Here is a 17,780-nt window from a genome sequence, read left to right as displayed (position 1 = left end):
TTACCTTTACTGTCCCACTTCTTTATTTTATTTTTTTTAAACTAGATTGCCTGTTTATTATTAAAGGATATATAGTTCAGGAACAGCCAGATGGAGGAGGTGCAGGAGGCAAGGCATGTGGGAAGGGAGTCAGAACTTCCATGCTCTCTGGGCAGCCACTCTCCCTGAATCTCCGCACATTCACCAAACCCCCTCCTTTCAGGGTTTTACAGAGGCTTCATTACATAAGCATGACTGATTAAACCACTGGCCATTGGAGGCTGAACTCAATCTCCAGCCTCTTTCTTAGCACTGGAGGTTGGAAAGTTATAACCCTTTAATTACATGGTTGGCTCCTCTGGTGACCAGCCCCAAATCTTACTTTCTTTTTTTTTTTTCAACTAATTTTTATTGGAGTATAGTTGCTTTACAGTGTTGTGTTAGTTTCTGCTGTACAGCAAAGTGAATCAGCTATACGTAGACATATATCCCCTCTTTTTTGGATTTCCTTCCCATTTAGGTCACCACAGAGCACTGAGTAGAGTTCTCTGTGCTATACAGTAGGTTCTCACTAGTTATCTATTGATATTTTATATATAGTAGTGTATATATGTCAATCACAATCTTCCAATTCATCCCACCCCCCCCCTTCCCTGCTTGGCGTCCATACGTTTGTTCTCTACATCTGTGTCTCTATTTTTGCTTTCAAATAAGTTCATCTGTATCATTTTCATAGATTCCACATATAAGCGATACTATACAATATTTGTTTTTCTCTTTCTGACTTACATCACCCTGTATGACAGTCTCTGGGCCCATCCACGTCTCTGCAAATGGCACGATTTCATTCCTTTTTATGGTTGAGTAATATTCCATTCTATATGTATACCACATCTTTTTTATCCATTCCTCTGTTGATAGACGTTTAGGTTGCTTCCATGTCCTGGCTATTGTAAATAGTGCTGCAATGAACATTGGGCGGGGGGGGGCATGTATCTTTTTGAATTATGGTTCTCTCTGGGTTTATGCCCAGGAGTGGGATTGCTGGGTATATGGTAGTTCTATTTTTAATTTTTAAAAAATTTTTATTTATTTATTTATTTATTTATGTCTGCGTTGGGTCCTTGTTGCTGTGCACGGGCTTTCTTTAGTTTCGGGGGCTACTCATCGTTTTGGTGCACGAGCTTCTCATTGCAGTGGCTTCTCTTGTTGTGGAGCATGGGCGATGTGCGGGCTTCAGTAGTTGCAGCATGTGCGCTCAGTAGCTGTGGTTCGTGAGCTCAGTAGTTGTGGCTTGTGGGCTCTAGAGCGCAGGCTCAGTAGTTGTGGCGCATGGGCTTAGTTGCTCTGCGGCATGTGGGATCTTCCCGGATCAGGACTCAAACCCTTGTCCCCTAAATTGGCAGGTGGATTCTTAACCACTGTGCGAACAGGGAAGTCACCAGCCTTGTTTTTGTCCATTCTTCACACGAAACTTACTTCTGTTTCAGAATCTTTGAGTGTGTTGTATACTCTGCCTCAACCATTTTTCTTCCAGATTTTTCATGGTTGCCTCCTTCTCATCGTTGAACTTCTTTCCCTCACTATTCTAACTAAAATAACCCTCTCCATCATACCCCCCCAACACTATTCTCTCAGTCTCTGTTTTAGTTTCTTTATTATATTTATCACTATCAGATATGACAGACTTATTCTCTATCTTCCTATACTAGGCAGTGAGATCTAAGAAGACAGGGACTCTGTTTTGTTTACTGTTGTGCCCCAGCATCTAGAACTGTGCCAGGCATATAGTACTTGTACAGTAAATATTTCTTGAATAAATTACATAAGGCAGAATATATGACGTACTTCAATAGAAAAGTAAAGTACAATAATAAATGTGTAGCAGAGTGAGTATTCTCTGTGGGGGACCAAGGAAGGCTTTACGTAGAAAGCTGACACTTGGCCAGATATACAAGAAGATGAGTAAAGCTTGCCCAGGTTGCAGTGGAAAATGATAGCATTCCAAGGAGAGGAAGGAGCAGGAGGAGAAACACAGAAAGTATAAATTCAAGGAATAGCAGAAGAACATTTGACTGAAGAAAAATATTTTCCCTGAATATGTTCTTGTTTGATTTCCTTTTGTTTTGGTGTGTTTTGAAATTAAACACATTGTTAACACTTGATGTCTTTGGTCTTTAGAGAACAGTCATGAGTTAAATTAGAGCAACAAACTTGTTGGCTTTGGCTGTTCCTTGTACTATAAGTTAAGAAGTTGCTCAAGAAATGGGAAAATTTTAGAGTATTTCAGTGCAGTACATTTTTATCACTTTACTTCTGGTTTTTATGTAACCAACTCAGATTTTTTCCTGAAGTAGGCAGGAAATGAATTACAAGGAAATAAACAATTAAGGTTCTGCAAAAGGACCCACATATACTTTCAATTACCATCTTCTCACATCTTAAACAGGAAATTCTAGAGAAAAAAAATTAAATAAGTAAATCTAGTTGTTTAGAGGCATTGATAAAGGAGGTATTTTCTGGTGTGTCAAGAGTCACTTATTAGCGTCACAATGCTTCTCTGGGAAATGTTAAGAGATTTTTTGTTTTTGTTTTTGTCTTATAGCCACGCTCTAGAACTACATCAGTTTTTTTTAAGGGGCCAGGAAAGGTGGTGATGGTTGCCATTTGCATGTAAGTACTGAAATATAAGCCTTTTAAAATAGAAATATTTTTAATGTATATATCCTTGAATGTATAAATTTATTACTTGGTATCTAGATAAAGATAAAGGTGCTATCTGAAAATTTTTCTCTCATTTTCACTGGCATTTATAGAAGTCTTTTTTAAAAAGTTGAATTGGCCAAGGTTATTTTTAGAGTAACTAAAGCAACCTGGGTTATAACTACTGAAGAGTACCTGCGCTTTTATTTTTCTCCCACTTAACCTTGGTAGAACATAATTAATGCTTTTGCCTCTTTCTCTTTTCCTCTTTCTTCTTTTTTTTTTTTAACTTTTTATTTTATATTGGAGTATAGGCAGTTAACAATGTTGTGATAGTTTCAGGTGCACAGCAAAGCGACTCAGCCATACATATACATGTATACATTCTCCCCGCAAACTCCCCTCCCATCCAGGCTGCCACATAACACTGAGCAGAGTTCCCTGTGCTATACAGTAGGTTATTCATTTTAAATATAGCAGTGAAGTACTCCTCTTTCTTCTTGATTCCTGTTATTTTGCCTACCTTTTATCTATTTTGCTGAATAATCTAATTTTGTATGTTTGTGCATTAATTCCATAATTCATTAGTTCTTTTATTTCTAAAATACATACGTTACATGTGTCAGGAATTTTGATATGGTCTGGAAATGTAAAGGTAAAATACATAATTCTTATCTTCAAGGATTGGAGGGACACTAGACTAGAAGAAGTCATTTGTAATAATACAGAAAAGATAGTGGTAGTAGGGATGGAGAGTCACGGTTAGTTTCAAAAAGTATTTAGGTGGTCTGGTTAGCGATGGTGCCCAGGTTTCTGATTTGGACAATTGGATAGATATTGCACCATCACTGAGAGAAGGAATGCTGGAAGGAGGGGGCAGGGTGGGAGTAAAGGAAATAATGAGTTCCTTTTTGAGTTTGAGTTACTTATAGGGTACCCAAGGGGAGTTGGTCAGCAGAATTAGTTCTTTTCATTAATAAAACAGGATTAACAGTGAAAGCTTTTTACATTGGAGGAGTGTATGTCATGTATATAAACTGCTTAGCATAGTACCTGTTACATAATATGTACTTAATAATTATTATTGTTAGTATATGTGGCTCCGAAGCTCAGGAGGGATTAGAGATATAGAGTCAAGAGTTATTAGTGTATAGATGATAATTAAAGCCATAGGAGTAGTTAAGATCACCTGGAGAATGTGTATATAGTGTATGAGGAAGGAGAAGCTCTTGAGAAAAAACCTTGAAGAACGCTAACATTTAAGAAACGGGTAGAAGAAAAAGAGCCTGCAGAAGAGACTGAGGAAGAGTAAAGAGAAAGGTAGGAAGAAAACCAGTAGTAGTGTGGAAATCAAGGAAGACAGTGTTTTCAGAAAATAGTGGCAAATGCTTCTGTGAGATTAAGGAAAATATTAAAATGTTTTCAGGAATTTAATAGCAAGAAACAGTTGATATATTGATAAAAACAATCTTATGAGGTGTTAGCGGCAGAAGCCACTGTTTAGTGGATTGAAGACTGAGTGCAAAGTGAGGAAAACTGAGACAGCAAGAGTGGATATAATTCTTTCAAGAAATTATTTGAAATGGAGGAGAGGAGAAAAGGGTAGCTGGAAGGGGATGTACAGTTTCCTCATTTATAAAATGAGGATGAAGTAACTACTACAATGTTAGCATTTGCATAATAGAATTATAATAAAACATGGTAAGTGACTATAGTATAGTGCCTGAGATAAATTATACTAGTTATTACTGTTGGAATCTGAGTACAGCTGGCTTCTTCAGAGCTAACCATGTTTATTTTAGCATGTATGGCCTTCTCATATGACACAGACTATTTGGTCTAGTTTTGTCTTCACCTCTGGCGTCTGCCTAATTAAATAAACCGACCTTCACCAACGTCTTCCCTTTGACACTGGCCTACTGAACAATACCAAGTGCACATAAGACACATAATTTCCTTTCTGATTCCATTTTGTTCATATGTAGAACACCCTCTTTTCTCATCTTCTCAAAACGTACTTAAGTAATTTGCTGGCACGTATCATGCCTCTTTCATTTAAATATTTAATGAAACCATAATCTGTGTTCTTCAAATTTGTACTCCTGTTGCCTAAAACATAGTAAATCTTAAAGACTAGGGATTCTTTCTAATTTACTTTGAACAGAATCTAGTGTGTGTGTGTGTGTGTGTGTGTGTGTGTGTGTGTGTGTGTATAAATTAAGTAAGCTTTTAATGGGAATTTTTATTTAAACCTATGCTAAGTTATTTTCTCTTTCTCTCCTAGCAATGGATTAAACTGTTTCTTCAAATTTCTTGCCTGGATTTATACGGGTTCAGCAAGTATGTTCTCAGAAGCTATACACTCTTTATCTGATACTTGTAATCAGGTGAGGGGTAAAAGCTTCTTTCTTATTAAAGTAATATATTTTTTGAGGCTTTAGTCTAAAAGTTGACATATTTAAAAACATAATGATTCCTATAGTTGGGTTGTGGAAGAAAATGAAAGTTGTTTTACTTTTGAATGATGATGTACATAGAAATATGACATAGTATTTGAAAGCAGTTTGTTACGCTTTAAAAACTTTTAATAATCAAATATGAAGTGTAAGATTATCAGTCACAGAGGCTATTGTAGAAGAGATTCTTATATTAGGTAGAAATTTGGTCTGTGAATATGAGTTCTTATAACTGTAAGAGCCGGTGGATTTAAGTGTTTTGAATAAAGATATAAAATAGTCACATGTGATTGATGAATTATAATGATTTTCACCTTAGACTAGTATTTTGATTTTGAATACTACAAATCTAAGCCTTTTTTAAGAACACAACATTTCTACTTGTATATCATTTCACATTTTAAAGAATGTGGCCTGTTAAGGAGAAAACCTTTTTAGTATTTATTTATTCATTTATACTCCTGTTATGTAAGAACAGATTTGGGAGAACTTACAATAAAAGACACAGGTATAATAAGAATATTTAAGACAAAGTTAAAAATAATAATAAAATGGTAAGAAGCAGGGAGAGCAATCTTAATAAAATTAAACCTGAGAACTCATGTAACTCACTGTCAAATGGATTAAAACGTTTTGTAAAAGTAAGGAAACGATACAGGCATTTGCTATTAGTACTAACAGTCATTCTCTTGAATTAAATTTTTATACTCAGTAAATATTTAATAACTACTATTATATAATATTTTGCCTGTTGAGTCGGGGGAGAGGAGGGTGGGAGAGATATGACACACAGTACCTATTTTGTTGAAAGCTTATGTGAACATAAGAAAATTAAAATGTGAAAATATTTGTACATTTGGCCAAGGAGATATGTACATATTATTAATTTTAGTATTAGTTGTTATTTAAAACATTGAAGACAATTTTTTAAAAATGTATTTATTTTATTTTTGACTGCATTGGGTCTTTGTTGCTGCCCATGGGCTTTCTCTAGTTGTGGAGAGCGGGGGCTGCTCTTCGCTGCGGTGCATGGGCTTCTCATTTGCAGTGGCTTCTCTTTTGGCACAAGGTGCGCAGGCTTCAGTAGTTTTCGCAGGCGGGCTTAGTTGCTCCGCGGCATGTGGGATCTTCCTGGACCAGGGCTTGTACCCGTGTCTGCTGCATTGGCAGGCGGATTCTTAACCACTGTGCCACCAGGGAAGCCCTGAATACAATTTTTAAGTGTCTGTACTCTGAAATACTATTTAGGGATTTAAAAGCATGTGGTAGATAGCTATCTACTGATCTGGAATAATAACCATGATATGAATAAAAAAATCAAGTTGTAGAACATTATGTACAGAACTTATGTTTCTAGCCATGATGGACTAATGAGAATTGGACTTTAGTCTTTTGCTATAAACAGCTAAAAAACTAGACAAAATATATTAAACAATATTTTCAAACATTGGACAATAGCAATGCAAGACCATGATCCCTGAGGAAGGGGAACAGGTGGATTGAACTCTGTGATTTCTCTGGTGTTTTGCTTGGAGGCGCATTTGCGGTAGTGGAACAGGGTGGGAGACCCATCATAGAGTTGAGAAGGTAGAAATTAGGGTTAGTGAGTCTGAAGTGGCTAGAAATTACAAGGCTACAGAAGTCTACATAGGGTTTTCCTTGAGTTGAATCTTTGCTGAGTGTTAGATTACACATGTGTAGGGTAAAGCTCCATGAGACCAGGCAAAGAACCAGCATTAAGCGTTAAGGAGCATTAAGCTGAGTAATTCCTAGAGTTCACATCGGGCTTGGATTAATTCAGTTCTGACGTTCTGAGATAGAGAGTCCTGATTGATTACCCAGGCCAGTAGAAGGCTCAGACCTTAGTAGTAGGGCTAAATTATCTTAGTTGTAAAGACTATTCTAGAACAGGGGTCCCCAACCCCCAGGCCGCGGACCAGTACCTATCCTCGGCCTGTTAGGAACTGGTCCACACAGCAGGAGGTGAGTAGCGAGAGAGCAAAGCTGCACCTGCCGCTCCCCATCGCTTGCATCACCGCCTGAACCATCTCCACCCCACCCCCCACCGTCTGCCACTGGTCCGTAGAAAAATTGTCTTCAACGAAACCGGTCCCTGGTGCCAAAAAGGTTGGCAGCTGCTGTTCTAGAACCTTTCTAACAAAGCTCTAGGGATCACACTGATTTACAAGTAACTTAATTACCTGTGAGAATAAAGCCCCACATGCTATTATAAGGAAGACAAAATCCAGACACACAGTATAACATTCACAATGTCAGCATCTAATAAAAAAATTATTAGACGACCATGAAGCAGAAAGTCTGACTCACAACCAGGAGAAAAATTAGTCAGTAGAAAGACTCAATTGACATATGGTAGAATTAGCAGAAAAGGATAAGTGGCTATTATAACTACGTTCATGTATTGAAAAGAAAATATGAACATCATGAAAAGAGAAATGGACGATACAAAGAAGAACCAAATGGAACTTTTAGAGCTGAAAAATATATCTGATGTGAAAAATCCACTATATAGAATTAACAGCAGATTAGACGTCATGGAAAAAATGATGAGTGAACTCAAATATATGGCAGTAGAAAACATTCATACTAAAACTAGAGTGAAAAGAGACTAAAAAAGATGAAGGGAGCCTTAGACCTGTGGGACATTATCAAGAGAATTCTATCAAACATTTAACGAAGAAATAATGCCAGTAGTACACAGACTTTCAAATATAGAGTAGAAGGAAACACTTTTCAACTCCTCTAGTAAGGCTATCATAACCCTGATACCGAATCCTTAAAGTTATTCCAAGAAAAAAAAATACAAACCAGTATCTCTCATGAACATAGATGCAAAAATCCTTAAGATATAATCACATTGAATCTAGCAGTACACAAAAATGGTAATACATCATAATCAAGTGAGTATTATTCCAAGAAGCATGGTTAGTTTAACATTCAAAATCAATAGAAGGTTAATGTACAAAAGTCAGTTGCAGGTGCTTCCCTGGTGGCGCAGTGGTTAAGAATCCGCCTGCCAATGCAGGAGACACGAGTTCGAGCCCTGGTCCGGGAAGATCCCACACGCTGTGGAGCAACTAAGCCCGTGCGCCACAACTACTGAGCCTGCGCTCTAGAGCCTGCGAGCCACAGCTACTGAGGCCCGCGTGCCTAGAGCCTGTGCTCCGCAACAAGAGAAGCCACCACGATGAGAAGCTGGCGCACCGCAACGAAGAGTAGTCCCCGCTCGCGGCAACTAGAGAAAGCCACGCGCGGCAACTAGAGAAAGCCACGCACAGCAACGAAGACCCAACACAGCCAAAAATAAGTAAATAAATAAATTTATTTTTAAAAAAATCAATTGCATTTTTACTATCAGGAAACAAATGGAGAGTGAAATTTTTAATAAATTCCATTTATGATGTTAAATACTTAGGAGTAAATTTAACAAAAAATGTGTAAGACTTTAACACTGGAATCTTAAAATGTAACTAGGGGAAATTAAAGATGACTTAAGGGGCTTCCCTGCTGGCTCAGTGGTTCAGAGTCCGCCTGCCGATGCAGGGGACATGGGTTCGTGCCCTGGTCCAGGAAGATCCCACATGCTGCGGAGCGGCTGGGCCCGTGAGCCATGGCCGCTGAGTCTTTACGTCCAGAGCCTGTGCTCCGCAACAGGAGAGGCCACAACAGTGAGAGGCCCGCGTACCGCAAAAAAAAAAAAAAGAGACCTAAGGAGGTGGAGAGAGATACCATGATCATGGATTTGATAACCACATTAATATGTCAAATTTCCCTAAATTAATCTATAGATTTCATATAATCCAGCAGATTCTTTTGTAGAAATTGACAAACTGATTAAATTCTAAAATTTATATGGAGGGACTTCCCTGGCAGTCCAGTGGTTAAGACTCCACTCTTCCACTGCAGAGGGTATGGGTTTGATCCCTGGTTGGGGAACTAAAATCCCGCATGCCACATGGCGTGGCCAAAAAAATAATAATAATAAATAAAATTTATATGGAAATGTAAAGAACTTGGAATATTCAAAGCAATCTAAAAATAAATGAAAGAAATTTGGAGGGCTTTAAAACTTATTTCAGAGCACAGTAATTAAGACAGTGTGGTATTGGCACAAGGCCTGACAGACCAGTGGAACAGAATAGAGGGTCCAGCAGCAGACCCTCAGTTACATAGTCAGTTGATTTTTGACAAAGGCACCAAAGCAATTCAGTGAAGAAAAGAAACTCTTCAACAAACAGTATGGGAAAGGTTGGATATCCACATGGATAAAAAAACGAAGGACCTTGATTCCCCCTCATACCGTGTACAAATTTAAGGTGGGTCATAGACCCAGATGTACAAGCTAAAACTATGAAAATACTAGAAGGAAACCTAGGACAATATCTTCTAAGCCTTTGGGTAGGCAGAGATTTCTTAAACAGAACACAGAAACAAAACCATAAAATAAAAAAATGTACAAATTAAACTTCATCAAAATTAAATACTCTTACTTATTAAAGGACACTTTTTTTTTGGCTGCGTTGGGGCTTTGTTGCTGCACATGGGCTTTCTCTAGTTGCAGCGAGCAGGGACTACTCTTCATTGCGGTGCACAGGCTTCTCATTGCAGTGGCTTCTCATTGCGGAGCACAGGCTCTAGGTGTGCAGGCTTCAGTAGTTGCGGCATGTGGGCTCAGTTGTTGCGGCACGCAGGCCCTAGAGCGCGTGGGCTTCAGTAGTTGCAATGCATGGGCCCAGTAGTTGTGGCACATGGGCTCAGTAGTTGTGGCTCGTGGGCTCTAGAGCGCAGACCCAGTGGTTGTGGCACATGGGCTTAGTTGCTCCGTGGCATGTGGGATCTTCCTGGACCAGGGATTGAACCTGTGTCCCCTGCATTGGCAGGTGGACTCTTACTTATTTATTTAATTAGTTTATTTATGGCTGTGTTGGTTCTTTGTTGCTGCATGCAGGCTTCTTTAGTTGTGGCAGGCGGGGGCTACTCTTTGTCATGGTGCCGGGGCTTCTCATTGCGGTGACTTCTCTTGTTGCAGAGCACGGGCTCTAAGCACGTGGGCTTCAGTAGTTGTGGCACGCAGGCGCAGTAGTTGTGGCTTGCAGGCTCTAGAGCGCAGGCTCTAGTAGTTGTGGCGCATGGGCTTAGTTGCTCTGCGGCATGTGGGATCTTCTCAGACCAGGGCTTGAACCCGTGTCGCCTGCATTGGCAGGCGGATTCTTAACCACTGCGCCACCAGGGAAGTCCCTGAAGAATACTTTTAAGGCAATAAATAAGCAAGCTGCTCATAGGGAGAAAATATTCACAAAGCATATAATCTGACAAAGGACTGGTATCCAGGATAAATAAAGAACTTGTATAACTCAATATTAAAAAGACAGCCCAGTCTTTTTAACAAGCTGAAGACTTGGAAAAGTACTTCACAATGATACCTGAATGTGGTTGATGGACACACAAAAAGGTGCTCAACACTATTAATCATCAGGAAATGTATATTGTAACCCCAACAAGACATCTCTACATATCCGCTATTATGGCTAAAATTTAAGAGCCTGACAATCAAATATTGGTGAAGATGTAAAGCACCCAGACTTTTTAGACGTTGCTGGTGGAGTATAAAATGTTACAGCCACTCTTAAATTTGTCAGTTTCTTGTAAACATATGCTACTGTTTGACTTAGCAATTCCACTCCTAAGTATTTATCCAAGAGTAATGTGAACAAATGTCCACAAAGACTTGTATAAGAATGTTTCTAGCACCATAAAGGTGCTATAATGGGCAAAAAACTGGAATCAACCCAAATGTCCATCAACAGTGGGATAAACAAGTTGTTGTATAGTCATACAATAGAATATTATCTAGAAATAAAAAGAAATACTTATCCGTAAGTAGCATATAAGCATCTCTAACAGTATGTTGAATAAAAGAAGGCAAATACAAAAGAGTAGTTACTGTGTGATGCCATTTATATTAAGTTCTAGAATAGAACTTTGGCTTTAATCTTTGGGGGAGAACAGGATTAGCGATAGTCTATGATACCTTATTTTTATAAGAAGAACTAATAAATAATGGCCCATATTCAACTTATGAAACATTTGTTATCTCACACTTCATTGCACAGCCAGCCTGAATATTAAGTATTTTAAAAATAATTGAACACTCATTGACTATTGTGTAAACATTATAAACACAGATACATATATAGTGTGAATTGATAATGAATATTTCAGTTTTAATATACAGATTTTAAAATTATATGTTCTTAATTTACTCTCATTCTCTTAGTTTAATTCACTGAAAAGCCATCATCTGTGTTTTAGGTAGTTTTGACTCTCTTTTCCTTTGGAATCCAGTAGAAAAAAACTTGTAATATTCTGTATATTTTAGATTGGATTTCTGATATCAAAACTTAAAAGTCAGTATATATTTGTTTTAGCCTTTTTTTTTTTTTTTTTTGGCTGTGCCGCAAGGCATGCATTACAGTTCTCTGACCAGGGATCGAACCCGCACTCCCTGCATTGGAAGTGTGGAGTCTTAACCACTGGACCGCCAGGGAAGTCCCTGAATGGACTAGCCATTTGCAAGGTGGTATAATCCCCATGTATTTTACAAGAGGGAATGTTTCTATAAATGCCCAGTAACCTACAGAGAAACTTCATCCATGAAGAATTTGGTAATCTTGAAGACTTACCTATTTGATTATTTGATACAATACTGAAAAAATGCAAAAACCCCAGCTTAGTCAAAAAAAATCACATAGGATATTCACTCAGGCTTTGTGTTTTTATTAAATAAATAATTCTAGTGTAATCTTTTTCAGATTTCTAAATTTACATCAAATTAAGAGAAAGGATACTAAGTGCAAGCATAATATTGAGCGGTACCAGTGGATAACTCTTTTCAACAAAAGATACAATCAAAAAAAAGAAACAGAAATAAAAGGAAGAAAAGATGAAGGCAAGGGAGGAAGGAAGGAGAGAAAGGTGGTAACTAGGATTAAAGACTTACATTTTCGTTGTATTTACTTTAGACTTTTTTTCCCTAGAGAAATAAAATTTTAGTTATAACTAGTCTTCCATCTTTATTTCTTCCTTCCACACCCCAGATAGTCACTGCTCTGTATACATTGATGTGTATACTTCATGCGCATGGTTTTGCAGTTTTACTAGAAATGCAAATGTATCATGTCCATATACAGTTTGTACTCACTCTTACTGTCTTTGGGACTTGCCTGGCGGTCCAATGGTTGAGACTTCGCCTTCCAGTGCAGGTGGTGCGGGTTCGGTCCCTGGTTGGGAAACTAAGATCCCACATGCCTTGCAGCCAAAAAACCAAAACATAAAACAGAAGCAATATTGTAACAAATTCAATAAAGACTTAAAAAAAAAATGGTCCACATCAAAAAAAAAACAAAACAAAAAACTTTTACTGTCTTTTATTTGTGCAGCTATACAAGTTATTCTTCCTGTAAAAAATCAGATATTACAGACCACGCTAAACCTACTTCTCTCCTCAGAGGTATAAACAGAATTAAATGTGAGTTCTTTCAGACCTTTTCTTGTGCTTTACATTATATGTCATTTACAAAAACTACAAAACATAAGTTCTTTTGTATTGTACGTGCGGTTCCTAAACTTGCTTTTTTCCCGTCCACTGAATGGTACATCTAGGAGCTTTCACCATGTCAGTACAGAGAGCTCTATTCCCTTTTACACTGTTGTAGAAGTAATTTATGGTTTGGTTATACCATGATTTATTTTGCCACTCCCCATTGAAGGAGTTTTAGGTTGCTTTCACATTTTACATCATTATTCAGTGTTGTTTTGAACCCCTTTCGGTTCACCTTTATTTCTCTATGGTAAGTACTGGAAACAAGAATTGCTGGGCTATTGGACATACACATGTTAAGTACTTCTTTGTCATTGTCAGGTTGTGCCCTCCAGACTGTCTTATTATATTCCCTTGCTAATGATTATTTACCTTCTTTTCTCCATAGGCCTTACTAGCATTGGGCATCAGTAAGTCTGTTCAAACACCAGATCCTACTCATCCGTAAGGACGTTGTCTTTATTTTGTTTTCATGTGTTTTGGCAGCAAGTAGTTGAATTATAGAAATCTCTTGCAGTTTATAGACCTGCAGTTTTGTGTTAAAGATTTGGTCATTTCTTCTGCTGTTGTATCTAAAATGCAGGACTCAACCTCTGTGTTAAAGTAAATTCAAGATATAATTTGAAAATGAAGTTCAAATTATTTTTATGCTTTGTAACATAGCAAAGAGATCCTGTCCTCTTTGTATTTGATAGTTAATAACAAAGCACGTGTTTTGATCTTAGAGTTCTGTTTTATTTGGTCAAAGGAGGTATATATATTTCACATTTGGACTAATAGGCCACTCAATCTAAAATTTTAGTGATAATTTCTATTAAATTTATGCTTAATGTATTTTAATCCCCCTGTTGTGATTTGGAAATAGGATTCTATTAATATTTCAAAATTACTTATTTGTAAAATGAGTATGTTCTTTAGGGTATATTATTTTGAATTATATTAGTTATTTGATACAAAGACTTTTTTTCTGTTGCTTCTACTAACATAACCAGGTGAAAATTTTGAACTCCACATGTATTATTTTGCTTTTAACGAGCTTCTGTAGTAGAATTTGAGCAGTCAAATTTGCCTTAAGGCAAAAAAAAAATACTTTTATTTCCATACAGGAATCTGCCTCTGTGCTTTATATAAATGCCTTTCTTTACTTGAAAGCCAGGCACTCCTGTTTTCATATAAATAATAGCATATTATTGAATATCCTATAACTATCAGTAAGCTCGTACAGAGAACAGCTACCTTTCTAGTCTGCTAATTACACATGATTATAGTATTTTACTCTGTCAAAAAAAATTTTTCCTGACCAGTTTTATATGCCAAAAATTTAAAAACAGGGTAAAATTTAAAAGTTTTAGGTTGTAAAGATTTCTTCTTAAGATATTTTCAACAACCTACTTTAGTGCTGCCCAATAGAATTTTCTACAATAATAGAAATATTTATTTATATCTGTTCATTGTGATAGTCACTAGCTGCATGTGGCTGTTGAGCACTTGAAATGTGGCTAGTGCGACTGAAGAACTGTATTAAAATTTTATCTAGTTTTAAGTAATTTAAATTTAAATAGTCTTATGTAGCTAGCGACTTACATTGGACAGTGCAGATCTACATAGTTAAAAATTTTAGGGACTTCCCTGGTGGCGCAGTGGTTAAGACTCTGCGGGCTCCCAATGCAAGGGGCCTGGGTTTGATCCCTGGCTCAGTACTAGATCCCGCATGCATACCACAGCTAAGAGCTTGCATGCCACAACTAAGACCCAATGCAACCAAAAAAAAAATTTTTTTTAATGAGAATCTCCAAATTCCTTGAAAACACATAAAACGAAAGTAATGCCATTTAATTTAGATCTTAATTTACCTTAACTTAAATAAATAAATAAGTATATCTCCTTTCTTACTTTGAGGGGGAAGCTTTAGAAGAATATAAATTGTTCTAAATCAAGCTGATAGAACACCATCACATCTATAAACTGATAATTTCCTACGGCAAGATTACATATTTGCAAAAAGAATTCAAAAAGCAATTTTAATTCAGAACTCTTGTTTAAATTTGCATCTGCTAGAAGGGTGCCATAGAGTTTGGGTTTGGGAGTAAATTTCCCAGAAAATGCTTTTATTAATGAATGATTCTTTTCCTCTTGTAGTATCCCATATTTTTAAATTTCTTATTACTCAGTATTTTATTGGTACATACAGTAATACAGAATAATGCACACATTGACCAAAAGACTTTAAAAAAACCCTGAGATTTAACAAAAAAAAATTACCATAAAAACACCCAGAAAACTGAAGCTCTTAGTCTTTTAATGATGGTAATTAGTGGCACTTCCCTGGCGGTCCAGTGGTTAAGACTCCGCACTTGCACTGCAGTGCACTGCAGGGGGCGTGGGTTCGATCCCTGGTCTGGGATTTAAGGTCCCACATGCTGCTTGGTGCAGCCAAAAAAAAAAAGATAATAGTTAGTTACTGTGTGTTACACTATACAGAAACAGCAAAAAGTATCTAGCGTCAAATTATAAGTAATATAAAAATTATACAAGAAGACAAATATTCAATTAGAAGCTGCATTACAAGTAAATATAAATGTTACCATCTTCATTAAACATCTGAATGCATTTAAAAAATAAATTTTGCCTGCATTTGTGTTACATAAAAGTAAAATTGCTCTAGTAAATCAAAGCAAATATATGAAAGAGGGGTTAGAAAATACCTGAATTAAATCATATTCACTCTCTTTTTATATAGTTTCAAAGATCTTGCAGTTTTTTCCACTTTATGTATTGATTTTCTGATTAGATTTGAGTTTGGCACTTACATTTTACTTAAATATAAAATCATAACATCATGATAAGAAGTTTTTTTTTTTCATTGACCTGTTAAACATTTTGAGAGGCAATCATTTGTATTTCTTGTAAACTATATTATCTTTTTTATTTTTCAGGTATGGATTTTCAAATATGCGCTATATTGCTTCACTAATTAGTGGTGTTGGTATTTTCATGATGGGTGCAGGATTATCTTGGTACCATGGAGTCATGGGATTGCTTAATCCTCAACCAATAGAATCTCTTCTATGGGTAATCTTCTCCCCTCCTCCCCCCTCAGTTTTGAAGTAATATGAAATAGTGATTAGGTACAGTAGAATGCCTTTGTCATATTGATGTTAAAGAATGGGACGAAATATACCTTCTTTTTTTTTTTTTTTTTTTTGCGGTATGCGGGCCTCTCACTGTTGTGGCCTCTCCCGTTGCGGAGCACAGGCTCCGGACGCGCAGGCTCAGTGGCCATGGCTCACGGGACCAGCCGCTCCGCGGCATGTGGGATCTTCCCAGACCGGGGCACAAACCTGTGTCCCCTGCATCGGCAGGCGGACTCTCAACCACTGCGCCACCAGGGAAGCCCGAAATATACCTTCTTGACTGTAATATAGGGTTATGTATCTGTAGTTGTGTTTTTTAGAATGTGACTGGACATGACCTCTAAATCCATGTGATTCAGTGATGTTGAGCAAGAGTATCTCTGTAGGTACAGTTGTTAAACACTTTGTCCTTGGTTAAAATTTTGGGCAATTCTGTTAATTTCTGCTGTTACTTTTGAAAAGCAAGAAGACCTCTGTTCACTTTTAGTCCCAAGAATAAATGTCCTATCAGTAGTTAAAATAACCCTTCCTTTGTAACAGTCATATGTTAGAATTTTATTTAAAGTTAAACCTTCTCCTTTCCCTCATTCTGGTAGGAAGCCTACATTGAGAGAATGGGAGTGTGGTTCCCTTCTGTATTTTTTCACTTAAGGGCTTCTCTTCTCTCCTACTCCATAGATTGCCTCTGGCAGCACTGAAGGTAGAGATAGGGGACAGAAAGGTACTACTTGACTGGCACCAGCGTCATCTTGCACTGGTTTCCACTGGCCTTTGTAGATACTTAAAGCTGTCTTCTTTTCCTCTCATGGAAACTTCTTGGAGATTACTCTGCTTGGCAGCTCTGATTGTAGCTCCCTTGACAAGTGCAAATTGGGCATGTGGCACCCCTGTCAGCTTCTGTATCTCACAGTGTAGCTCCAGACTATTTTTGCTGATGTTGCCAGTAAGATTCAGTGGAAAGAGCCTAGAATTGAGTTAGGAAAACCTGTATTCTAGTTCTTATTCCAATACCATTTCTATTTACTCAAGCAAACCACACAGCCTTGGAAATCTCAGTTTCCTTGACAGAATTAGAAGAGTGTTGGACTGGGTTCAAAATTTTTAAACCTCTGTTTCAGGGAAGCCTAGGGTTCCGAAAAGGTAATATTGAAAATTCTATAGATATTTGATTTGAATTTCACTTAAAATTTAAAAAAATTTGTGTTAATTATTTCTATATATCTTGGATTAAAGCTATTCTTGGTATCTTTATCTAATTCAAGAGTGTCTGGGATTGTAAGGAAAGTGGTGTTATCTTCCTCCCCCCAATTGTTTACTTTTTATAACTGCTTATCTTTCTGAATGAGGACTGAGGAAGGATTCTCTTGGTGCTGGGCAAACAAACAAAATTCAAAGTTACTGGGTATGGTTGTGTATCTTACTGCATCTGGTATCCACAACCCTAGATTTCAAATGCTTGTGTTCATTTTGAAGTTCAAATTTTTTTTTTTTTACTAATTAAGTAATTCTTTTATATCATGAATTTAACTTTAGTCATGGTATAACATTCTACACTGGGGGGTGCGTGTGTGTATTACTTTTTCAAGTATTAAAAAATGAGATGGCCATCAAATTTTTAACTTTTAATTGTTTCTTCTTATGAAGATACCATCTATCTCGTCCTCATTTGAACTGTTTCCCATCAAAATCCTTATCTGGCTAGGATTTGAATTTATGTTTCCATCTTAAACATTAAGTTTATGCATGAACTGTTGTAATTCTTTAGTGAGATATCAACTTATGCTTTATTTTTATATTTCCTAGGCATATTGTATTTTAGCAGGATCATTAGTATCTGAAGGAGGTATGTACTGTCACAGAATCTTTTTATTCTTAGTAATATATATT

General features: G+C 37.0%; 1 protein-coding gene across 5 annotated transcripts in view; it reads left to right on the top strand.

Annotated features, from left to right (window-relative positions):
- The window catches only part of SLC30A9 (solute carrier family 30 member 9), a 73,696-nt gene that overhangs the window by 36,548 nt on the left and 19,368 nt on the right, over positions 1-17,780 (top strand). For all 5 annotated transcript variants that reach the window (XM_027103072.1, XM_027103073.1, XM_027103071.1 and 2 more), the window contains 5 exons: positions 2,585-2,652; positions 4,967-5,069; positions 13,148-13,203; positions 15,696-15,831; positions 17,697-17,736. In XM_027103072.1, coding sequence (XP_026958873.1) covers positions 2,585-2,652; positions 4,967-5,069; positions 13,148-13,203; positions 15,696-15,831; positions 17,697-17,736 — 403 coding nt within the window. The remainder of the gene's footprint in view (positions 1-2,584; positions 2,653-4,966; positions 5,070-13,147; positions 13,204-15,695; positions 15,832-17,696; positions 17,737-17,780) is intronic.

The sequence above is a fragment of the Aethalodelphis obliquidens genome, unplaced genomic scaffold (assembly GCF_003676395.1).
Source record: "Aethalodelphis obliquidens isolate GAN/ISIS:26980383/991018 unplaced genomic scaffold, ASM367639v1 scaffold6, whole genome shotgun sequence".
Classification (NCBI taxonomy): domain Eukaryota; kingdom Metazoa; phylum Chordata; class Mammalia; order Artiodactyla; family Delphinidae; genus Aethalodelphis; species Aethalodelphis obliquidens.
Note: the sequence above shows the minus strand (reverse complement) of the source record. Positions and strands in the feature narration are given on the sequence as shown.